This window comes from Manacus vitellinus, unplaced genomic scaffold (assembly GCF_001715985.3).
Source record: "Manacus vitellinus isolate BGI_N305 unplaced genomic scaffold, ASM171598v3 scaffold_8_pilon, whole genome shotgun sequence".
NCBI classification, from domain to species: domain Eukaryota; kingdom Metazoa; phylum Chordata; class Aves; order Passeriformes; family Pipridae; genus Manacus; species Manacus vitellinus.
The window spans coordinates 26125591-26152352 of record NW_021940864.1 but is presented as its reverse complement, the minus strand read 5'-3'; the positions used below and the strand labels follow the sequence as shown (position 1 = coordinate 26152352).

Below are 26762 nucleotides of genomic sequence, written 5' to 3'. Positions count from 1 at the left end.
ATTGTGAATGTGTAAATGAGGGGGAGGGGGAAATCTGTTGTTTGGAATAATGGGAACTTACAGCTTTTCTTCTCTTTGGAATGCTTATCTTCTAGATAAAATTGAGACTTTAAATTTTTATTTTTACTTAAATATTTATTTTAAATCATGTAAAGCAATAACTATCACGTCACATAACTAATTTCTTGGTCAAATTAGAATATTTTTAATGCATTTTTACCCTGAAGATAGAATTGTCCAATTATCTTTATATGTCTGCTGCAAACAAACCATCATGTTTTTAGGAGTTGAAAAAGTAGACTAGCCTACTCATCCCTGTCATTATTAACATGTGACAAGACATTAATTCCAGTATGTGTGAGTGACAGTGTACCTACAGAAAATTATGTTTGATCATGCATTCATATAATCATTTTATTATGAATAATGGGGAATTGGGTAGAAAGATATTCATTCTCTCTGGGCGTCATACTCTGACCATGATTTTTTAAGTACATTAACCAGACAGAGCACGTATCTAAATGGAAATTTTCTGCCCTGATTTTTGACTACAGCCAGCATGCTGTTTTCCTTTCTATAGAACAGTCTTACAGAAGTGTGGCTATGCACTGTATCTTGAAAAATTCCTCTTGTAAGACATTTGCTTCAAGTGCTTCAGTGAGCTTTCTGCCTGTATTCAGCACACAAAATGCTGTCAGTAGGTTGATATCTTTGTTACAGCATGATTGTACATGTATGCACATTGAAATATGGTAGTAAAAGCCACAGTCTAGTCTGGAATATAGAAATCACTTCAACCACCATGAAAATTCATTTGTCTAAAATGTATTTAAAATATATGAAGGTTTAACAAAATTTAGTAAGAATATTATACTATCATTTAGCGAATTGAATATTATTTTATCTGGTGTCATTTCTGAGAAAAATTGTAGATAGAATATATTTGAAAAACTTAGAAAATGTTACTTAACATTACTGAAACCATAGGTCACTTCTTTGCCATACAGTCACCAGTTCTGTGATATTTCAAGACAAAGAAAGCACTAATTCTATGTCACCTACAAATTATCTTAACATTCTTTTAACATGCAAATCCTGCATCACATTGCTTACTACTAGACCTATTTATATTAAGCTGTAGGTAATAGGACATTTTTGTACTTGTCAGTTCACTGCATTTCTGAAATTATTTGAAGTATTATAGCACTAGTAGAGTTCCCCCTGAAATACACTCTTTCAAACAATAAAAAAACTGATGAAAGTGCTGGATGAATATTTTCTGACCTTTGTATGTGGTTAGACTCTTGCAAACTGTTACTCAGACATTTCTGGTTTGCATTTCTGCTTTTTCTTATGACTGAAAATTAAAATCCAGACTCTTCTACTTTGCAGTAGGTGGCACTGTAACACTTCTACTACCAAATCCTATGTGTTAGAAGGGAAGATTTTGTTATTTCAGCAATGACCAAGAAGCAGTTAATCCTTTTCATTTGTAAGAATGCAGATGAAGAAAACTACTGATATTTGATAAATTATTTCTCGAAGAAGGTTCTATCTTGCTTGACAACTAAAAATCATTCCTTTTTCTTTACTACCTCAGAAACCTTAACTTCTACACTGTCTTGTACATCTCTTGAAAGGCTAGTGTGTTAATTTGTGTGGCTTTTTATTATTTTGAATAAGGATTTTAATATTTTAAATATTCACTGGTGTGTTGGAAAATAAAGCATTAGGCATGTAATTTTCAAGTTGCATAAGTTAGTGTGCTTCAAGCATATCATATAATTTCTAGGAATGTATAAAATAGATGATGTGTTTCTAAAAGGACTGTTATCGCACTTAGTTTATAATGGACATGTGCCATAAGTTACTACCATAATTCTGAAACTATAAGTCATAGTTTTATCTTTAATACTAAGAAAATGATAATAAAAGAAATATGTGTCAAGGAGCATGAGTGCTCAATATCATTATTGATTTTCCCTGCACACATTTCAAAGAAATAAAATTCCTACAGCAGCTGTGATTGTCATTCAGTGCCCATTAAATAATTCAGATTTCTTCCTTGATTTAATTAGGCCTTGGAACAAACTGTAGGTGAGGAAGAACAGCACAGTAAGATGTGTTGAATTGATATATGCAATATTAGTTATATATTTTGAAGTTTTCTTCAATACAAAAGCATTCACATTTTAGCATGTCTGATATAATGCTCATTTTCTCTTCACTTTCAGCATTACAATCCCTGAAAAGCTAGAATATTTCATTAACAAATATGCAGAACATGCTCATGATAAATGGTCAATGGAAAAGGTAAAATCTATGTTCCTGTTAAAGCAAAATCAGATTTTTTTATTTGAATCCATTTCATTTTTAAAATGTTTTACTCTGGATGTTATTGTTTTTAAAATGCTACAAGTTAGTATGTAGATAAGATATAAACACATAATTTTCTTGAAATGTATTTGAAGAAAAGTTCTGTAAGTGCATATGAGTGTTTCAAAATAATGTTTCATCATTTCATTATTTTTATTGTTGACTTTTGAGTAAACATACTTGCTAATTGTTTAGCAGTTTTATGGGCTTGAAATTACTTTTTTTTTTAACAAAAAAGGTCTTTAGCATTTTTATTCCTTCGTGCCATTTGTTTGTCCACTGTTAGAAATAGCTACTCCACTGTAGCATGATATTCTGCTCCATATAAATCTGCAGAAGAAAAGAGTATTGATATGATAGCTTTGGGTAATCATTAATTCGCAAAAAGATGGCACACTACATGATTCACTTTTCAATGTACAGATAATATAAATGTTGGTTGAGAAAATGTTGAGAAAATGGTAGAAAAGAAACTTTAAGAGAACAGGTCTGCAGAAGCATTGTTCAGTTAATTTATACCAATAAAAATAGGATTTTTCATAATTTTTTGCTTTTCTCCGTTTTTTCCTTACTTATTGTTGCTGTTTTCAGTTTGCCAATGGATGGACGTATGGTGAAACATTTTCTGAATCTGCAAAAGTGCAACCATTAATGAAACAATATAAGTTACTATCTGAAAAGGTAAGGAATTTGTTCATTCAGGGTGGTTGAAATATCACTGAAAATATCATCTTGTGTTTATATAATTTTAAAAGATTATTTGGAGTACGTCAGTTAATGTGTGGTTGTTGCCTTCCCCCAAATCTTGAAAAGATATAGAAGGGTTTTATTGTATATTAAATAAGCCACTCAATCTGTTTTCTCACATGGCTGAATTTATATGGCATAACTTACGGTGAAACTGAAGTGTGATAATGCTGGTAAATTTTATAGTCAAATATATTAAATACATTAAAATATAGTAAAATAATTCATAGCCCAATTAGGTTAGCTTGTCTGATCTCAACAGAAGGTAGAGGCAGATGATGTCCAGAGGTCTATTTCAATATAGACTTTCTTATGATTCTGTGATTTTGTTTTTTTGGTTCATGTAGCAGACAGAACACTTACTCCTGGGAATTACTGCTCTACCTTTGACTTCATGTCTGAGAATGCTGTTAACAGGATAAGATTATCAGCTTCCTGCAGGGCCAGAATTCTTCTGCCCAACCCTAAAATTATAAATAAGCTTTTTAATATCTTACATGATTTATTTGCCTCGTTTCATTAACCCTGGGCCATAAGAGTTGATTTACGTACATTTCTTTGCATCTCATAAACAGGAAACGTCCAAACTCTTTTTTTGCTCTGTACAGCTGTAATGAACAAGTTAATTACTGTATGTACATTCTTCTAGGAGAAAGAAATTTATCGATGGCCAATCAAAGAATCATTAAAAACTATGCTGGCATGGGGATGGCGAATTGAAAGAACACGGGAGGGAGACTCCATGGCACTGTATAATCGGACGCGTCGCATATCTCAAACCAGCCAAGTGAGTCATTTTGCTAAAAACTTTTTAAAAAGAAGGCATGCAAAATCTGCTCTCTGGTCTTTGATTTTAAAAGTGATGAAATAAACTTGTAGCATAAAAATATGTGAAAGCATTTTTCACAGATAATTGTACAATTCTGACAATTGGTTTGGAGTTCTGTTCACTGAAGCTGGAACTTTATTTCCTTGCTCCAAAGTAATATGCTAATAAACATTTTCAAAAAAAATAAAATGAACAAAACTGAAATAAGAATGGATCTGTTCACCTGATTTAAAATTAACCGTGGTATTAAGGGGACTTATTTACTCCAGCTGGTGATTACATATTAATTGCATTAATATGATTTTAGTCTGCTATTTTTTGAAATTTGCTGTCTATGACACCTTTAAGTATATAAAGAAATAAATAAAAGTTCATGTAAAAGTTACTTTTATACTTTTTTTTTCAAGTAAACTTAAGAATCAATGTTACGCAGCATAAATTTACATCCATAGATTGCCAAAATTATGAATTATTTTTTATCTTTTTGAATGGACTTCTGAAATCAAAATTCTGTAAGGATAAAATGGAGAAATAGTGACACTAAGTTCTCTTAGAGCTCCACATACTTTGCAATTAAACTAGGGAGGTGAGAAAATCTCATTCACACAGACACACATGGAGGGCAAACAAATAGGTGAAATAAACTGGAGGGGAAAAATCTTTTCCTCTTCTGTCCACTCAGCTCTGCATTATTTACATGTTTGAGTGGTGATATACCTGTGTAAAATGAACAGTTGAACCGACCTCTCAGCTCTATATAGACCCTAGTGTATATAAAGTGATTTCATTTAGTACTTGGGCTAAACTACAGGTTATAGTTTGTACACTATTATTGCCTTCCAAAATTACTGACTTCCAAATTTCCTGACTTTCTGGTGTGTATAATACCAGTCTCGAAGACTGTAGTGATAGAGATATTTGTATATGCTTTAAGCATAAGGATCTCAGAATGAGTAGCTTTTTAGTTGAGATTCAAATTATAACAATGAGAACAACTTTTGTAGCTATGTTTACTATCTTCCCTTACTATAATGAATTTGTATAACTTTTCTAGAAGAGTTTCTGAAACCTAAAATATTTCTGTATTTCAGAGTACATTATCATATTAGTAATCATTATGTTTTTAAAATGCGCTGTCATCCCATCATCATCATGGCTAGGCTTCGTGAACGAAGATTTGGGAAAGGCTCTGTCCACATTTGTTACAGGCACGGTGGTGGCTAATGAGGCCAATCACATATCTGATTGCAAAAGGCACAGCAGAAAGATTCCTTAGGTGGTATATTCTGCAAGACACGATTCTTTCTGCATTGCCTTTTCTCCTGGAGAGTGATCCTGTGTGCGTTCTCAAAGGCATCAGCAGCGTTATAGATGGTGTGTCTCCAGGCCTCCCGATTGGAGGCCAGAGCAGACCAGTTGTGTTGATCAATATGGCCAAGGCTGAGATGTTGTTTCAGGGAGTCCTTGTATCTTCTCTTCGGGGCTCCTCTTGTGCGGCAGCCAGTGGCAAGTTCACCACAAAGCAGGATCTTAGGGAGACAGTGGTCCTTCATCCTGGAGACGTGTCCTGCCCAGCATAGCTGTGTTCTCAGTAACATGGCCTCGATACTTGTGACTGCTGCTTGTTCTAGAACAGATGTATTGGTCACATAATCTGACCAGTGGATGTTTAGGATTGTGAATTTAATCACTACCTTCATGTTAATGTAACAATGCTTGCATTGTTTACTTTAGAAAATAGTATTTTCTTAGTATTTATTTAGTGTGCTGCTTGTACATCCTTTATGCTATTGTCTATGAATAATAACTACCTTTTGAAAGGTAGCCTTCAAACTTTTAGACCTCTACATGCTCATATAAATGCATATTAAAATAATATCACAAATAGGAGCAAAAGTCTGGACACTATTCTTTCTACAGGAAGACCTACCTGAGGGAGACATATATCTATTACTGCAGAATACGTAGAGGGAAGCCTAGCAATGCCCCTTTTCTAGCCACACTTTTTTCCCCTTTCCTAGCCACACTTCTTGTATCAGTGGCTTGTCACCCAGAGAAACTCCATAATTTTTTAACCTTCTTTGACCATTTGTGTCTCTGTAATGAACAAAGCTGTGACAAATTCAGGTAGTAGAAAGAAAGAATGACAAAATGGTGATATTTTCTGAGTGGAGAGGAGGAACAGAAGGCAAAAGAGAAGTATTTTGTAGATTCTAGTCTTAAATGTAGAAATATGGTTGAAAAGCCAAATTCAGAGTTTGATTTTTGCCCGAATTCACCTTCAATGTGATTGTCTGAGATTTTGCCTGCTGAGAAAAAAAAAATCTCTAGAAAATGCAGAGATTTTATTATAACTTCAGTATGGCCTGATCCACAAGAGGTAGGTTAAAACCTTAAAGGAGTTCAAGTAAAATTTGCCTTTGAATGAGAGGGATTTGTGTCTGATGGCTGGCTGTCCTTGGGAATAAACTTTGTTGATCTTTGCCTAGTTCTCACTTAGGTTTATGACCTTGGTTTATTTTCAGTTGGGCTACATAGGATCTTTTTGCTCTCTAGAGATATACAAGTTACTTTTTCCAGAAGTTCTTTCACTACTTTCCTACCTTGTTAATGATAACTTCTTCATTTTAAATGCTTGCATAACTTGACTGTTTTGCACATTTGTCATTCAGATCTCTGTAGATACAGCCCATGGTTACACTCCTCGAGCAATTGATATGAGCAATGTCACCCTCTCCAGAGACTTACATGTAAGTCAGAAACACTTAAACTGCCTACCCTTTTTTTTTATAATTTAATATTTAAGTTCTGCTAGTTTATTTTAAATAATTTGCTACCAAATCTTACTTTCTTTGATATGCTTTGATTTTTGTGGTTTTTTTTTTTCTTTTCTATAATTTCTCCTTGATCCTCTGTTGCTTAAAAAATATGGTTCATGTTGAAAAGCTTCAAAATTTTCTGTATTCCTGGACTGATTTTCCCAGCTCTCTTTGTGAACATTTGTTGTTTTGAAGACAATCCTGTTTAGAAGAGCTAGCAGCACCGATCTTTTCTGTTTTTCATTCATTTCTCTGTTATCTGTCCAAAACATTTTGTCGTTGCCTTTTTTTTTTTCCTAAACGGAAGAAATAAGAACTAGGAACTGTTGCTACAATAAATATTGTGAGATTAGAGAATGAAGGAATTGCAGGTCTGATTTTGACAGACCTATCCATAGATTGCTGCTGTCTGGAACAATATATTTTAGTTAATAAATGACATTTCTGTCATTAGTTAGGATTTTTTTATGGTGTTTGATGGAGCATGATGCTAGTTTTTACAACCTACTTATTTACTGTGAATATGATTACAGTATTATGTAGGCATACTAAATAGTTTTAAATCAGTTAGTATGAATGTTTTTACCAGTCTAGTGATTGCAACATGGTGTTCAAAGCTGACTACAATAGACTCCTGAAACACAGGGTGAAGTTTGCCCATACTAAGCTTTGGTATGGTGCAGGGACACAAGCAGCAGTAGTAGATAATTGGCTAATTGTACAGTATATACTATACTGTATCAAATTCTCACACTGGATTTCTTTTCCTTGATTTCTGTCTTGTAGTTTCGCGTTTTATATTTCTAACCATTTTAGATTGTTGACTAGCTTTACAGTAATAAGAATTTTCTGCCAGTTAACTGTCATTACACTGGTGATTATTGCAAAGAGTTCATAAAATTGATAATTACATAACAACTTCTGTCTCTTCTTACACTCTTATCTTATTCTGATAACAAAGATTCCTTAGAACTTCTGTTAGTCCCATACCCTCTAATACTCATCATTAATTGAATTTCCTTTGTAGCCCTTAGCTATAAAGCAGAGCCTTGACTTTATGATTCATTTGCCCTGTGAAGAGAGGTCTTTGAAACCAGTTTCAGAATATGTTATTTTAGAGCTAAGTAAATTTAATTAAAATGCAATTTCAGCTATTAATTGTCCTGATACAGACATTCATGAAATATCCAAACATGTTAGTATTAATGAGATCCGAGTTTTAAAAATTGTGTATTTAATTTTGAACATTTTTAAAATTGTTTAATATCTTCCGAGTTGGAGTTCAGGCTTAGATAAATTGTTAGAACAAAGTTAATTGTTTTGAACAGAGTTGTGGGGTTTTTTAGGTGTTTTGTTTTTGTGGTTTCTTTCTTTCTTTCTTTGTTTTAACTAGTTTGTAAGAATTAATGCTGTTCAATTTTTACATCATCCTGTGCAAATAATATGCTAGGAGGAACTGACCATGTCTAAAACTGTAACTCTCCAAAATACTTCTCATTTTGGTCTTACATCACCTGGTCACATCCTGGCTCCGTGAGTAGCTAGGTCTTGCTCTGAAAACATCCTCATAGCATCCTGCTTTCCAAGGAAATAAAACACAGACTATACTACATTCTTCCAAGGTCCTAGTTGGGATTATCAAAACACCAGGATCCGAGTGTGCATGATAGAAAGCATCTACCATGCAGAAGAGATATGTGCAATAATATATTCACTGGAGAAAAGTTTATGAAATGAATTGTCTTATGAACAAGATATCACAGAATATGCTGAGTTGGAAGGGACCTACAAGGATCATTGAATACAACTCTTAGCCCTGCACAGGATACAGCTGAAAAGTTTGTGAAATCATGAGTATTCTCACAAATAAAGGGAATACTCATTACTCAATACCTTTACCGAAGATGAGCAGAATGTTTCTGTGGTTTCATGAAAGAAATGAAAAATGAAATCTGCAGAAAATTCCACCCCTCTGTACAACCGTGTGTGTGGGGTATACAACCAGGGGAACAGAAGAGGTGGGTTTAAAAAGTTGTTTCATGTTGGAATAGTAGTTCCTTCTAGTTAGAGATTGGAGAGCTTGTCTGTTTTGCCTGGGATCTAGCTTCTAGTTTGCCAGTCTGAGTTTGTTTTATAGGAAGAAGGTATAGAAGAATTTATGTGGTAAAATGGTTGATGCCTTTAACACTGTGCCCACAAAAATGAGCATAATATCCACATCCATGGGTATATGATAAGTTTGCAACCAGCAGTAACAATGTTGATTCAGTCCTCTGGCTTGCTGTTCTTTATTTCCCTGACCAGGGCCTTCAGAGGGTTCTTTTTGTCCTTGAAGAATCAAGTACCCCATCTTACAGCCCAGTACTCTTTCCAGACTATACTTCTCTTTGTGGTTCCTCCCTTTTTTTACTAACAGTTCGTTCTTCAACACCAGGTTCCTAACTCCTATACCTATGCCCATTCTACCCAAATTCTATATAAAATTTTTTCAATAAAAGCTTGTTTCCAGTGAATCATTATAGCATAATTGTATTGAACGTCCCAGATAACAAAACTTGTTATTTATTATGAACCAGAAAATTGTCCTTTTTGAGAGTTAAGCATTGCAAGACATATCTCTAAGCTCTCCATTTTCCTAAGGCTATGGCTGAGATGATGGCTGAAAACTACCATAACATATGGGCAAAGAAAAAGAAAATGGAGCTTGAAGCAAAAGGTAATATTAACTATAAATATTTTCAGTATTTTAAGTTCACTGTGATTAGCTTGGTTTATGCATTTGAGAAAACAGATGAACAGAAAAAGGAACAGCATATTAAAAGGACAAAGAAGAAACAACAAAGTATCTGTTGTGATGTTTAGTACCTGGAAGTTTTTATAGTACCACATGTTCTTGTTTAAGCAGCTTACCAATTCAAATATATCACGGGAAGAGAACTCAAAGGCTGTAAATTAATTGAAGCTACATTAATATATTTTTCTTACAGCATTAATCTTTTCGAAGTAATAGAAAATTTTATAATATGTGGCTTAAAAAAAATCCAAGGATTTTTATAGAGGGAATTTGTTCCTTTTTAGAAATATTACTATTATTAGAGACTTGCTATAGTATTTTTTCTGAGATGAGTCTGATCATTGCCCTTACAATTTCCTGGGGTTTCAGAGCAATTGTTGTAGGAATTTATTGTGTTCTATTATGTGATGGTGATTTTAGAAGCTGAAATCCTAAGAATGTTGTTTTTTATGCAGATATTTATGTTAATAATAGCAGCATTATTTTCCTGCCAAATTAAGTGTCTACTTTCAGGGATGTATCGATACATCAGATATTTGTAAGCAATACCAATGCAGTTTATTCTGTTTAGCTTTGATAAGCATTCTTTTAATCAGGTTGGACAGTTGTGTGAACCATATTTGAAAAATGCATTCTAATTTTCTGTCTTTAATTTATTATTATAAAGTAGAACTGTATCACTTTAATATATTTTTAAATATGTGTATAGCTTGCTAAACTCAATGAGCCTTGTCAGAATGTTTAAAAGCAGGACTGTATATGTTTATGTATTTGTTAATATCATTATTTTCTTATTAAATTATGCGTAATTTATTGAAATATTTCCAGTTTCATTACACGAAGTTGTAATTGTAATAAATGTTTGTAACAGTTGGGCACTTTGTTCTTTAAGAGTTCTTGCGGTAGGTTCAGCGTATTTAGTTGGTACTTGCAGTAACTCTGTCAGAACTATGCAGCCATGTCCAAAGTTCCCATGTGAATGTTTCTTAAAGTTTGTGTAAAGAAACAGACAAATGTATTATTGTTATTTCAGACTAGATTTTACTGTAACATGCTATGTACATGAGAGTGCTTTTGCCTACTAGGACTTACCATGTCAACAGAAAACTCTTTAACTAATTTTTATTTCTCTTGATGTTCCATAGTAGGAGGAGGCAACCATCCTCTTCTTGTTCCTTACGATACACTCACTGCCAAAGAAAAAGCCAAGGACAGAGAAAAAGCACAGGATATTCTGAAATTTCTGCAGATTAATGGATATGTTGTCTCCAGGTAATTCTCTGTAACAGAAGTTTTCTAATAGTCCTCAGTAGTGGTGGTTGTTTGTTGTTTGGTGGTTTAGTTTTGGGGATTTTTGTTTGTTTTTTTAATCAAAAGAAAGCTCTATGATCATTTTTAGGTTTCAGTGCCTGGGAATAAGGATGAGCTCCTTCATTTAAAACATTGTAAGGAAGAAATGCATTACAGAGATAGTAGCAATGTTTTGGAAGGCATAAGCAGAGTTCTCCAGAATCTCTACACATCATCTTCCGCCTTTATTCTCAACTCTGCAGCCTGTTTTTTTTCTTTCTGGTGTGTCTCCATACATCCAACTGTTAGTAAACTTTCTAATTTTCTACAAGTAATAAAATTATATAGCATATATAATAAGATTATAGGACAAACTCTAGTGATGAGGTACAGGGCTCAGTCAGAAAACTATATTGACAGGCCACAGTTTACATCTGATCAGCCATTTTTAAAGCTCTTTTTGCCTCTTCTCCCCTCTGCTCTTGATACTTTACTGCTGCACAGTCCATCATTGGTTTGTGTAGTTCCACTGATCTGCCTCAAATATTCCAAATCCTCATGTCCCCTCCTCTTAGGAGTTACAAAATACAGGTGGTCCCTCTCCAAAGTTGTGTCTGAAGTTTCTTAATGGCCCCTTATTTAGTAACTGGAGACTTTCATTCTCCAGCATTGTCTTCTTTATCCGTTCTCTCTTGGGTTTGTGACTCAAGTGTTCTTATTTATGGCTTCTTTTTTATTACCCTCTTGAGGTCCTTGATCAGATAACCTTAATGAAGCAGACATTCTTGTACCCTTACTGGTATCAACAGCTGACAAAGCTGTTTTAATTCCAGGATCTGTTTTTCTGAAACTGAACCCTACCATCGTCAGTGTTTTAATTTAAAGCATAAATGTGCACTACACAGTCAGTTATATTCAATATATATGAAGTAGTTATACTTTTTAAACTTGCAACATAGCTGAGTACTAATGTACTTGGTGCTTCTGATGGGGGACCAGGTGGCTGTGATTCAGTCTCGCTCATTAAGGATGGTTTCTTTGTGTGCCATTAATTAAGTCCTGATCCTGCATAATCAAGGCATATGTCAATGCTAACTTGTTGCCAGCAGAAATCAGCCCATGTCATGGATTCACTCTCTGAAGATTCATACTTGTTGAAGGAAGTGCTTTTCATATCAGATTAGTAACTATGATGAAACATGCTGGAAGAGCAATCCCATCACTTTATTTAGTTTTTCTCTGATTTTTTTATAAATGCTACATAACTATTCAAAGATTTTCCATTGCAAACAGACTTTTGGGGAAAAGTCATAGTAATGAACATTAGATTTCCTTCTAATTTGCTTAAATCAAAGTATTTTGGAAGCATCAAAACTCCCTCACCCAAGAATCAATCCTGGAAGGAAAATATAAGATAGTAATGCCTTACAAATAATGGAAAGAAATTATAATAATAGTGGATTAACTTGATTGACAAGTCTCATTTTTCTGTAATGCTCTAGCTGGGAAATCTTAGTTGTGTTTTAAGAAATTGCTCAAAACTTGAATAAGTGTAAGAGTACTGTTTATGTCAAACACAAAAAATTCTTCTGTTAATAAGCACTTAATTGTTACTAGAGAAAATGGTGTCAGCTTACATGGAGAGATAAGACTGCTTTTAGTCCTTCTGTGTGTGTGTGTGTGTGTGAAAATTGCTTCTTTTTACAGAGGACTTAAGGACCTGGAATTAGACACGCCTTCCATTGAGAAACGGTTTGCCTACAGTTTCCTTCAGCAGCTTATAAGATACGTGGATGAAGCCCATCAGTACATTCTGGAGTTTGGTATAGTATCCCTTGCACATTTTTTTCAAATAATTACTAAGATGATGTTATAAAAAAACTAGAAAATTTTTAAAAATAACATGTTCCTGGACTAATTTTCCCCTTAATTTCCTATAGTTGATGAAGATTATGAATTTTGAAAAGTTATGTGGTTGCCATTCATTCCAGTTTCCCATATTCATTCATCAGATTAAAAGTGTTTGGCCAAAATTTATGATAACTTTCATTCTTTGAAAAAGAAACTAGATGCTCCCTTGCATTTATGCACAAAATTATAATCTCTCACATGTGCACATTAATAGTTACTATCATATATAATCCCTTTTTCAGAAAGCAAATGAAACCAGTTGTTTGTACCATTCTGAAATGTTCTCTGGAGAAGGGAGTAGAGAAATCTCTTTGACAAACTCCCACAATTGGAAGGTTCTTTCACAAACACCTGGCACATGTTTTGTCAGCAGTGCTATGAAGGATTTAACTTTACCTACTTTTGGTGAAGATAAAAAAGATATAAAAGTTCAGTGACCCAAGTCTGCTTCTTACATGAGCAGTAAAAGCCAAAAAAACCTGGCTAGATGCATGTTGTGACCATGGGAGTTATAAGTGACACACAACATATACTGTGCCTCATGTGTCATCATAGGTGGTGTAATTGACAGTAACAGGAACATCAAGATTGACTAAATCAATCCTCACCCAAAAGTCTATCTAGTTTCAAAGTGGAAATTATCAGATTTATGAATTATTGTATGATGGTTACTTACACTAGCAAAAGTCTGGTCTTGATACCTCATCAGGTTACTTCTTCTGCTGATGCAGAAGATTACCATGATTACCATGGCTTTATCCTTCTTAATTATATAAATTTGTCATAATTGCAAGAAAGATAATGAATAAAGACTGAAACACTAGAAGCATTGGTGGGACAAATACCATTCAAGTCCCGCAATGGATTAACAAAGACAGGACAATTAAATAAAGGAGAAATAGTACCAGATTTTATTTTTTTGATTGTGCAGTTTTGATTTTTATAGTAATTTTTATAGTGAAGTGAAGCAATTTAAATTTCAATTGGGTAGATGTAACCGTTAATTTTGTCCTTTAGATGAAGTCCACATATAAGGAGTAAAAAATTCATTAATTTTGTTTCTCCTAGGAACAACTGGAGAAAGGTGTTTGATTAGAATCTGAGTAAGGCTTTCAAATTATCACCTGTAACAGGAAGAGACAAGCACCAGATCTTTATCTCACAAAAATATCCGTATCTCTTTGGACTATGAGATGTCTAAACTTTTATAGAGATCTGAACAATTATTCTTTCCACATTTTATTTGCTATTACTTTTCTTCACATGAGGTAGTCATAAAATGCTACTTTAGCTAGTGTGTATAGTGTTCGAGTTATCTTAAATTTACATCTAAAGCTGACCAGTATTATTTGCTTATAGTGTACACTTTCTAAGAAAAATGCAGAATAGACTGTAATTAGGATATATGACAGGGAGCTTAATTTTTTTCTCTCTGCAGATGGTGGCAGCAGAGGCAAAGGAGAGCAGTTCCCATATGAACAAGAAATCAAGTTTTTTGCCAAAGTACAGTATATCTTTGCTTATTCTTTGTCAACATTGTGAGTAATTTAAGTGAGAAAGTATTATTTAGTGACTGTTATTATTATAGTTGCATTTTTCAGTGTTAAATTCATTATTTCATTAATTAAACCAGTAGTAATAAAAATAGCTTGAAAATAATGTAGGATGAAGTATAGATGTGGGAAAATTACAGGATTATATTTTTATTCTGGTTATTTCCTTGCTCCATGATATGCAACTACTCATATGATATTTTCCATAAGCTCCCTACATTTTGTTTTCCAGCTTAGTCTATTGTAGATTTTTCTCTTTTACAATATTCAGGCAGGTAAATGTGAACAACAGTCATTGGAATTAACACAGCCATGTATCTGTTAGTGTCACATTAGTTATTTCTTTCTTTGTCTTAAAACCATGCTGTTGTCTCCATCATAGAGTCACAGAGTGACTGAGGTTGGAAGGGCCCTTTCTCAGCAGTGTCATCTAGAGCAGGTTGCACAGAACCATGTCCAGATAACTTTTGAGTATCTCCAACGGCAGAGACTCCACAATATCTCTGGGCAACCTGTGCCAATGCTCAGTCACCCTGACAGTGAAAAAGTGTTTCCTGATGGTCTGAGAGATCTTACCATGTTTCAGTTTGTGCCCATTGACTCTGGTTTTGTCACAGCATAAAAGAGCCTGGCTCCATCTTTTATACCCCCCCTCCCTTCAGATATTTATACACATTGATGAGATCCCCCTTGAGCCTTCTCCAGGCTAAAGCGTCCCACCTTCCTCAATCTCTTGTCATGTGAAAGATTCTCTATTACCTTAATCATCTTTGTGACCCTTCACTAGACTCTCTCTCCAGTATGTCAATGTTTCTCTTGTACTGGGGAGCCCAGAACTAGACATAGCACTTCAGAGGTGGTCTCACCAGTGCTGAGAGAGAGAAAGAATCCTCTCCCTGGATCTGCTGATAGCAGTCTCTCTAATACGCTACTTGTAGCATTTTCTAACCCTGATATCCTTCCAGTAAATTGTAATTTCAATACCTTAAGAGTACTTCCATGTGGTATTATTTGCCAAGTTCACTGACTCACAAGATAGCATTCCACTTTTTTTGTGAATCATGCTCCAAAAAGGAAGCAATTTCAGGTTTTCTTATTGGCAGTTTACTTTGGGTGTCCTCGTGGCTGACACCTTCAGTAGGTACTGAGTAATAGTCACAGAAAGTAAACAGTAAAACTTCTATGGACAAGCCCTTAATGAATGAGGTTGTTTTGGGAGTTTTATTTGACAGCATCTAGAATTAAATGCTGTTAGTGTGCTGACAGTTGTAGGTGAATTTTTCTTAAACCTACATTAAAAGGAACAAATAGTAATAATTCTGTTTGGTTATGTGGTATGGGAAAAATCTGAAATTGTGAGATAAAATTAAGTTATACTTTCTGCTTTGTACTCCTCCTGAATAAACACACAGATCAAGACCAAGAGATAATGTAAAGTTTTTTTCTGCTGCCTTTCTTGATGACATATTAAGTGCCTTGTATACTAAATAAATTCAAAGAGGAATAGACATTAAAGAAAAAAAACACATAGAGATTTTAAAACAGAAAACCTATTTGAAACCTCCTGTCTTTAGTTGTGACTTACAGAGTGATACAGAACATTGTAAAGAAAGTCCTGAGATAACTACTTCTTTCTGATGTAATTTCAGGTTGTGCTCCCTTTGATTGATCAGTATTTTAAAAATCATCGCCTGTATTTCTTATCTTCAGCAAGTAGACCTCTCAGCAGTGGAGGCCATGCCTCTAATAAAGAGAAAGAAATGGTGACAAGGTAAAGCTTAAAATAATATTAATGTCTATGCATATATGTGTTTGTCTTTAAACAGCAGCAGTTGACTGTGAGAAAGTGAGAAGTGGAAGGCAGAGAAATATTTTTCTGAATGAAACTTTTTTAAACAGATTAAACTTTTTTCACTTTCTTTTCCCGTTAGGAAAATTCATTGTATAAAATGGAGAGGAGTGCAGAGTTACTATTATGTGCTGTTTAAAAGGCAGTGGGGATGATTTTATCATGCAGGGACCTTAAATTTATCACTGTGTCACACAATAGAGCACTGTGGAAGTCTGTGGCACAGGCTATACAATTATGTATCGGTTCTCACTGCTGGAAATAGGTATATACTGAAATCATTATTGCTGCAAAATTTAATGGTAGGTTTAAAAGCCAAACATATATTATAGCTGATATTCAGTAAATATCATTGTTATGTCCACCATAAAAAGGAAAAATGAGGGAGTTGCATTCTTTCTGCTCTTTAGTTTTCTAAATAGTAATAACAGTAGTAATATTACAGAAATACCCACTTGATTATTTCCCTTAAGTTACCCTTTTTTTTTAGACTATCTCTCTGAGATATGTTTTCACTTAATTTCAGTTCTGATTGAATTGAAACCCACATTTCCCATTTAGTAAGGTGGACTACAAGCTTCACACAGGACCTATTGAATACCTGTAATGTATGTATGTATCATAGTTGCCTTCTTGGCTGTTATTGGGCATGGAATATTGAATTGCTGTATTTTGAGGCTGACAGCCAATTCGTGGTTATACAGACATGCAGGGTTTGCAAGATTGTGTAAATACTGAAGAGTTTCTAGCAACAATACTAAGCATAAGTAGGTAATGGCTGTCTTGACCCTACACCATCTCATGGACTAATTTGATCTGGCAGCTTATATGAATGGTGTTCTTCAAAGAGCTTAAAAACTTTATTGAAATGCATGAATATAAATAATTTTCCACTCTTATGAGCTGCTGTTTTTCTTTCGGTAATGTCCTGGATAACCGTATTTTTGCAATTGTTAAGTCATGCTTATAAACCCCACACTTCTGGAATGTCAAATATGTCATCATACCTGCTGCATAGAGATTCAGGATTTCTGCACATATGCTCTATAGCTGTGTGAGATTCCTGAACATATAGCCTTGCATAAAGATCAGAGCTGCTACCATAGTTGAGTGGGTTACCTGCCATCCAGATGGGTCAGCTAAAGAAAAGAAAACACCTATAAGGAAACCTTGAATGAATAATAGGTATAGCTAGCCCTGATGAGCAATTTATTTCTTAATTATCAAGACACAAAGATATAGAAACTACACTGAATGATCCATTTCCTGAAGGGTTGTTTTGGGATATTTTAACAGATTCCCAACATTTTTGTGCATTTTTTTCCCCTTACAGTATTAAAGGGAGCTTACCAAAGCTGAATTTTGGATTTTCTGTTGAATTTTCTCATTAGATTTGTTTGAGTGCACCTCCTACATAGTATTTTCTTCAAGCTAAGGGCAGTTCCTGGCTGCTTTCTTTCTCCAGTGAATATAAGCTTGCATTCATTAAGCTATGGAAGAGTATAATTTTGGGTATTGATAATGCAGTGAGAGTGTTAAGATATGCAAAAACCATTCCATGTTCAGAAAATACAGTAAATACGGATCTGTTTTTCTGGAAAATATGGGTCAGACTTCTTCCTGAAATGTGGTGGCATTATATTCCATATCGCTTGTAGGCAGCCTCTTCAGGATTGGGCTTTTTGCATTTCTTATCCACTAGACCATCTGACAGTACGGTACAAGTTCTTGTACTACTGCATTTGTATGAAATTGGTTCTGGACATCGATTTAAGTACTGGCCATTTGGACTTATTTATTTATTTATTTAACCTAAACTAATTACATTGGAGGTAACAGGTTCAGTCTCACTTTGTGAAAGCAGAGCATCAGTAGTGAATGGTACAGTCAATTGAATAACATTTATATAATGTTGAATAACATTTGTATATCATAACATAAAATAGATTGTGAGCTATTTGTATATCTACAATATCTACATGGTGCCTACATGCTTCTATTCAGCTTTTCATATTGGACTTGGTGAACCAGGATCTTTATAAAGAAATATATAGTAAATGTCTGCATCATGGAATAAAAAGTAAACAGAGATCCCTGAACATGCACCAAACAGACTCATTTCTAAAATAGAGCAGTTGCTGTTGCTAAAGTGCACTGGCTCATTAGCTGTATTCAATACCACATTAACCTGGCTGTTGTGATTCTGGACATAAATGTTTTCATTTGACGCCATGCTCTTGTCTGTCAATGGAAAAACATGTTCAGATCTCATCCATAAGCTGTGCAGACATGCTTATTTTATATTTTGCTTCTAATTGCGAGGCTAATAAATATCCAGTGTGCCTAATAATTAAGTAGCTTAATAAAATGTTGTTATATTATTCATGCCATTGATAGTGGATGAAGGGGGTTTGCAACGTAAAATATTAACACCAAGATGGATGTTGTTCTTGGTGAAAATTCTCACACAGAAGAATTCATGAAGATTGAACAAATCCCTCCCAAGTCTGGAGGCCGGGTCAGTTTGGGTAGGGCAGTTTGCTCCTGCTTCAGAGCATTAACACGAAACTTCATTCTTCATTGTTGTCAATGGAGCACTGCTCAGCACAGGGATTAGTTCAAACATGTGAAATAAAAACATTGTTCATATTCATTTTTATTGTTTTAAAACATTTTAGAGGCTACTTCTTATGTTAAATATTTAAAAAGAAACATATTTGAAAAGAAATTTTTACTGTGTTCAAGTTTCCAAGATCCTAATTGAACTAGTTAAACATTTGCCATCACTCACTTCAATTAATCTGATTCCCTTACCTTTCATTTTCAAATTGTCAGTGGTATCCTGCATAGCACAATGATTGCATTTTACTTCTTAAAACTTTGATGATTATTTCCTTGTGGGTTATTTTATGGGACGCTTTTACATTAAAAGCTTTGCTTTTAATTTTTTTTTTGTTTCTTTAATTATAATATGTGCTTATTTAACCATGTTTGTTAAGGATATGCACTTAAAAACTCTTTCTTTAGTACTCTGTCCCACATTCTGCTCAGACAGTTGATTCTTTCTGCGTGACATCATGTTGCTTTTCCTGCTCATATATCAGCTGTTATTTTTTCTTTCTTCTCCCCCCCCTTATTTTTTTCCTTCTCCCTTCTCTTCTCTTCTCTTTTGTTTTTCTTTTGTCTTCAGCCTGTTCTGCAAACTTGGAGTTCTTGTCAGGCATAGGATTTCACTGTTTGGTAAGGAGACCCTTGACAAATACTAGCATGGCCATCACTTGGTTTTCTTTGCCATTTTTGCATTGTGTTATGTGCTGCTTTGTTGCATGCTGCATGGCAGAAATGCATGGTCTACACAGACCACTAATCATTTAGATTGGTAGATCACAGAATTTATTAGAGGGAATAAAAAGTTTCTGTAGTTATCAGTTTGGGGGGGGTTGTTTACTTTTCCATGGGTCTTAACTAATATCTGGATTTCATTATCCTACCAAAGAATTTTGCTGAATAACTTACAATTACTAATTCATTATTTTATCCTAAATAATTTGGGAAAAACATCACCAAACTGCACATTTGTATTGGAAAGTCATTAAGGAAAATTTGAAGTGGGCTGAAATGCTTAGTTATGTTCTGTGGAATTCTTGAATATTCCCAGATCTGCTTGACTCCACATACGCATGTGTACTATCTTTCTGGTATTATGTGACTTTAGCAGGAGCTCTGTGTTTGTCTTACGCCATGTGAAAATCACTTAATTGAAGTCATTTACTTTGCAATTTTTTCTTATGCCATGAGTTGAGAGTTGGAATAGTACATCTATGCATACATAGCTTCTGTGACGGATGCAGTGCAAACTTCAGCATCCATGAACATACCTAAATGGGTAATTTCTAGTGAATTAGAATTCGATTAAGGTAACATGCATCTAACTCAATTCCTGCATATTTCATTCAATTGGAAGGGAAGGAACTCGCTGCAGCAGTGTGGTGTTTAAAAAGTTTATAGACTGTTATGAAAACTATTAAACTGAGAAGAAAGATCAGAAGTTATTTTGGGATATCGCTTTTAAATGTTTTGAGATGAGCTGACTGGATTTCCATGTAAAGTGAAAAGATCATAGGAGGAATGGAGTTATTTCTGCAGCTGTGTGGCATTGTTGCAGCTTTTTCTGAAAGGTGGAATATGTCACAAGCTTACGCATAAGTTCTGATTTATACCCTAGGTTGCTTCTTCAAAGAATGAAATACCTCAGGTATACTATTAAAATTTTGTAAATCTTGTTTGTTATTGTGTACATTTGACTTTCAGACTTTTTTTTTCTAAAATGAGTCACAGTTGAAATAAAAAGTCCAAGTCAACGTAACTTTCTTTAGTACTAAAGAAAAGATCTTCTCCACTCCACATCTCAGCTTTCTTATTTCCTGTTGTCTGGCTAGGTTCAAGTGGTAGAAGTCAGATAGGATCAAATGGCTATTCCCTATGGCTACAGTTTGGTTTTTAACTCTTTTCCTGTACTGCAGTAACTAACAGAATAGAAAATCTTTATGCCAATGCTGTGGTTTTTCTGTTAATTATGACAAGATCACCATAAGGTTGTGGAGCATGGTTGGGTTGTTTACTGTGGACCTACTAACTCAATTCATAAGTCACCTTACAGTTTGCCTTACCTTGACAGTGAATTGCATCATGTTAGAAAACCTGATCAACAGAGTTGCACTTACTCCAGCAAAGACAAGGACTGTGTAGAAGAGGGGGAAATGCTCATAAGGATTCCTCTGAGTACAGCTGGGGCCTAGAAAGTTATTTGTGCATTTTGGAGGCATCTTCAGTGAGCAAGAGTTTCACCTTTTATGGATAGTGGGGAGTTTGCTATAACAAATAACAAAATGCTATATAGTTTGGATATGTAGGTATTTTATATAACTGTGAATTTGAATGGTACTTCTGAATATACAGCTGCCTTTATGAGAATCATTAGTGAAAGTCATGTAGCTTAAGCTGTATATAGAAGTCTTGATAAAATGGGAAATTAAGTATTCAAGTCTTCCAGAGGGAACTTAAATAGTTAATCACATTCGATATCTAAGACTGTTATTTAGATTACGGAATTGTAATTCAACATGGAAGCATTATTTCTTACACTGTGAAAGTAGATTTTTGACCCCAGTAGTTTACTGTTTGAGAGTTGTAGCTGTGCATCAGGAAGACTGTAATGACTTATTTTCATTATTATTACTGGCTGAAATTGAAAGATTTTATTGCATAATTCTGGTGAATTGAGCATTTTAATTTATGTTTTCTCCATTTAAAAAGCACATTGATATGAGTAGTTTGATTCAATTTGGTTTAAATCTCTAGTAAGGAATTCTATTCTGGAGCAGGTTGCTGAGAATTTGTGGCTGCCTCATCCCTGCACATATTCAAGGCGGGGTTGGATGGACCTTTCAGCAACCTGGTCTAGTGGAAGGTGTCCCTGGCCCCCCTGATCGGGGGGGTTGGAACTGGATAATCTGTCATGTCCCTTCCAACCCAAACCATTCTATGATTCTATGACAGTCTAATCCACAATCCAAGTCCAGTTTGCTTTGAGTATTCCGTTCATACCTGCTGTCATTAGCACAATCTTGCACTCTCTGCATCAACACTGGCATTGATATCACCAGAGCAGCAAAATAATAAGGAAAAAAAATTGGATCTAACAAAAAGAATCCTTTGGAGTGGTGTTTTTGGTAGGATTGTTTTAGGTCACCTCAGCTTTCTTATCTGCTCCTTGTATTGATCACAAGTGCCAGTGAAAAAAAGGTGGGGCCTGACTAGGGGCAGCCGCGGAAGTTGTGGTTCAGTTTTGTTTAATCTGCTGTGGATGAACACCATGGCAATATCTCCTAATATTGGCAGCATAGAACAGTTTCTCAGTGCTACAACAAACCTCCTACACCTTCCTTGCAATTTATCTCTTTAAATCTCTATTTCACTGAGTTACTAATTTTAGTTGTATATTTGCTTATAGTTTTAAGTGAAATAACCACCAGTAAGAAAGTATAGTGCACTGTATCACTGTATGCAGATCACAGTATTTACAGAAATATGTCTTAAACCTTCAATTAGTTTCTACTTTTTTCATTAATTGAGAAAATTTAAATATAAAGAGACACAAGAAAAGGCAGTTCTATTTTTGCAGAATTTCATTCAAAAAAAAAAAATGTATTAGGTAAGCTGTGGTTCAGATTTTTGTAGCCTACATGTGTCCTGTATTTTAAAAGTGAACTTAGAGGAAAGAGGCTTGTACAAGGCAACATTTTGGGATATATATGCATACAAGGCATGTTGTGCATAAGTCCTATTTTTACATAAGTATGAAAAAATAATGGAAAATATTATGGGATATGTGTATTATGTCAGAGACTGTTACTCATGTGAACCACATCTAATCAAGCTATAAATGGCTGCAGCCTATGGGTAACACCAGGGAACTAACTTCTATTATGGCATTTTATATAAATGTTCTCTTCCGGCAATAGCAACTTTTGAAAATTAACAGGTTTTTTGTTACTGAGAGGAGGAAGATAAATGTTCAGACAAACTTGAACTAATTGAAGCAAAATTTATAGAAAACAAATGAAAACCAGACAATACACTGCAGCTTTAATTAACCCCACATTTTAGTGCTTCCATTTTGACTGCCTCAGCTATTTGATGAGAGATGCTTTACTGGCTCTAGTTACTGCATTTGTGTAAACAACGCTAAGACAAAAAAATGCATGTTTTTTAACTTGAATGTTAAAATTACGCAGAAGTTCAGTGCTCTTCTGCTATGTCATTTATTCTTTCATTAAATGCAGAGATACAGTTAGCGGAGTGTCGATATGCTACACACTATGCTCAGCTTAATTGGTGGTTCATTTTTGCCCATTTTTAGGAAATGATGCCACATCAATAGTCAACTGTCTTCACATACTGGGCCAGACTTTGGATGCGAGGTAATACTGATTATATTTTCTAAAGTACAAAGAAAATCAAGAATAAAGAGTATAATGTGCAGTCAGATTTGTGCTATCTGTATAAGGCTACTGAATTTCAACACTCAAGGAATTACCATGCTGAAAAGAATTCCCCTTGTGAAGTAGGTTAGTTACTATGCTTTGACAGGACACTATTTGTAGGTTACATTTGCAACTTTGGTATGCATCAATGGTGTCCAGAAACTGCTGGCTATTAATTCATCTTGTTTTCATTGTGACTTTCTTAAAACCGCAATAAAATTAGAAATATTTTAATATTTTGCTTACACTGTTTAATCAAAAAATTCAGGAGTTAAATGGACACGAAGTTCAATAAATCTGTCTCACAGAATGTCTTTGCAAAATTAATTCAGGTTCTTATTTGAAAAAAACCCCAAAACAACCCAGACACTTTACACAGAATTCAGTGTTACTTTTAAGTTAAATTGAGCTACCTGACCCGTTGTTAGGTTTATAGATGAAAAAACCTTGATATATTGGAGGGTAATGTGTTGCTTTCTGTTTACTATACGTTCAACCATCTATGCTGATAGTTGATTTTTAGATCTTTGCAGCTGTGAAACAAAATACGGTAGTTTAAACTATCTCCATGGAAATTTCAAGGTAACTTTTTTCACTTTGCGTTTAGTCCCAAAAATTGACTGTATTACACACAGATAGCTCTTTTTCTCAGTGTATTTGCAGTTGTGTAAATGGACAAGTTTTACTTTCCATTTGCTATGCGGTAGTCATGACCATGGTCACTAATATGGTTCAGATACTGCATGGTAATCCTTTATGTTGCAATATCTTGGATTTTTGGTCTTAAATTGTCCATGCTCTATGCAGTTGTACAGATGCAATACAGATACAGGTGGAGGTCACTAAGTTAGCTCTTGGTAGAGATGTAAAAATAGCTCTAGATAGGGATTAGGGAATTCATAGAGGTAACATGTAAGTTTGAAGAGATTGCCATTGAAACTATATATATTTACTCTTTAAAGTGAACAACCAAAGAGAAAAACTGGACTAATACTAAATTTACAAAAGAACATCACCTGGGTTTCACTTTCCTTAAACAAAGGATTTCTGTAATTGAGCTAGTTAAAATAAATAAGGTAATAATTCTCCTGAATTATGTCTTTATATTATGGTAATAGAGTTATGTAATCAATGCATTTATTTATTTACTTATTTATTTATTTATTTTAATTTTTAAACAGATGTGGTTATTTTTACTCATTCCTTTTTGATTGCCTTTATTTTGGAGACAGAAATATGACTGTCATGGTTGAGAAGACTTCTTGAGTTCTAGCTTGAGATAGTTCTTCTCTTTCTAGAGTCAGAAATTTCAGACTTTCTCATTCTTGGTTTTGTTAGGTGTTTTTTTTTTCCCTCTGAAATTAAATGAATAAATTTATAAATTTTAAAGGACTTCATTTTCTCAGCAGAAAGCCAAATAAGGTATCCTTGTGTTCTACAGGATACCTATGAAACTTGTTTTCAGTAAGTTATTCTGCTTTGAGAAGATTTTACAATATTAAAAGATGATTTTTCTTCAGATCTCTATTATCTATTTCATATCATCCGAGACTAAACTTTATTCCATGCTTGTCTAATAGAATATTCTTTTTCATTCTTTTTGCATGCTATAAACAGGACTGTGATGAAAACTGGTCTGGAATCTGTTAGGATGGCATTGAGAGCGTTTTTGGACAATGCTGCTGAGGATTTGGAGAAAACAATGGAAAATCTTAAGCAAGGCCAGTTTACACACAGCAGAAATCAGCCAAAAGGAGTTACACAAATCATTAATTATACCACAGTTGCTCTCCTGCCAGTGCTATCTTCATTATTTGAGCATATTGGACAGCACCAGTTTGGGGAAGATTTGATATGTATGTATCATGCATCATATTATCATGTATGTATGTAGAAGGGCCATGCCACTAAAATATCTGTCGTATCATGTAGTAAGCATTACTAGACTCTCATTTCTGTTAGAGAAGGACAAATCCTATGTCATTTTGACAGAATTTGCTGTAATCAACCAAAAACAGTCTGCAGGTTTTAGTGGACATCATGTAAATTATTAAAGCAGATGTAACTGTGATTAGAAAGAAGGATTGATTTTATAACTTTACCATAGATTTAACATGACTTTCTTCTTCTGTGAGAAGTCATTTTGTGCAAGTTAATTTGCTTTTTCTCTGTCTATAAATAAGGTTATACTACAAGAATGATGTTATACCATCATACATGCACTTTGACTCAGTTTTAGTTAGCAGGGAATCTGGATGGGTGCATCTTAAATTCTAAGGAAAAGGGAAAAGTGGAAGGAGCTCCTGAAGAATTCAGGCACCAGAGAAGGGAATGTGTATGAGACCCTGTATATGGGGTTTTTGTAGAGATTCTGAATACAGCATATTGTGTTCTTTATTTTCCCCAACACAGTATCTGCAAGACAACATTTTGCAGACTTTGCAGTCTGCACATAAAGGTTCAGTTTTATATATTTTAGGAACTCACAGAAATTTTGCTATCCATACTGCACTAAAGGAGGCAGTTCTGCTCTGTAGAGCTAACTCAGTTATGAAAATCCATGAAAAGGATCTGGTGGAAAAGAATATCAAGTTATATTTTTTCTCTTTTTAGATTCTGTAAAAAGTATGGCCTTAAAAGAACTCTTTGAAAATTTGCAGTTGTCTTGATGGATTTGAATGTCATGAGATATAAACATCCTCTTTTGTCATTAAATTATTTCAGTAAAATTCTGGAGACTGTGATAGTGTGCAGAAAAAGTATTTGTGGAGTTCACATACTTCACTTGTTCATCATAAACCACTGTTTTAGCCATCAGCTTTGTATAGTTTTTGATCTCTTGTATTCCGTGTTTTAAAACTTAATAATTAGCTTTGTATACTTTATCACTTATCAACTATTCTGCATGCATCACACTGGTGTAAAACACCCAATTTAGAATTCATAAACTGAGAAAGAATAAATTATTTAAGTTATGCCTATTTATTTTATCTAGAGCATAGATGAAAAGGCTATTTTTTCTTGCACACAACTTCTCTTTACATCTTGTTAAGAATAAGATTATCTTATTTGTACAAGCATCTTGACCTGGTACTTATACCTAGGAGTACTAGGTACAGAGTACTCCATGGGGATAGCGTGTATGAAGGTGTACTTGAGGTTACTATTATTATGTAAAAACAATCAACTCCAAGATGATCTGAACTAAAATCACGGTACAGTAAAGGACCAAGCCATGTAGCTTTGATACAATATCTTGTAGGCTGTCCCAGCCCATGAAGTCTTATCCTGTTTTACTCACAATATTTCATTGCAAGTTGGGCAACAATATTAGCAGTGTAGGAGACACTAGGAAAGATATCTGTGGCAAGAATGGCAGTGTTGTCCTTCTTGATGGTACTTACTCTGTTACTGTATTACTGCAGAGTACACTAGAAAAGCATTTTTTCAAATAGATATTAAGATTATTCTCACATTTTTGTGGCTGAAGTATTTGATAATTTTTAAACCTCTTTTGATGAAGTATTCATAAGGACTAAAGGATTATT

General features: G+C 34.3%; 1 protein-coding gene across 1 annotated transcript in view; it reads left to right on the top strand.

The window, feature by feature from the left end:
- Positions 1-26762, top strand: part of RYR2 (ryanodine receptor 2) — a 379203-nt gene that overhangs the window by 271169 nt on the left and 81272 nt on the right. Inside the window, exons 54-65 of the mRNA XM_029965125.1 lie at positions 2235-2313; positions 2968-3057; positions 3773-3910; positions 6625-6702; positions 9412-9487; positions 10711-10837; positions 12563-12678; positions 14205-14269; positions 15969-16090; positions 19359-19408; positions 23091-23151; positions 24832-25070. Of these exons, the coding sequence (XP_029820985.1) occupies positions 2235-2313; positions 2968-3057; positions 3773-3910; positions 6625-6702; positions 9412-9487; positions 10711-10837; positions 12563-12678; positions 14205-14269; positions 15969-16090; positions 19359-19408; positions 23091-23151; positions 24832-25070 (1241 nt within the window). The remainder of the gene's footprint in view (positions 1-2234; positions 2314-2967; positions 3058-3772; positions 3911-6624; positions 6703-9411; positions 9488-10710; positions 10838-12562; positions 12679-14204; positions 14270-15968; positions 16091-19358; positions 19409-23090; positions 23152-24831; positions 25071-26762) is intronic.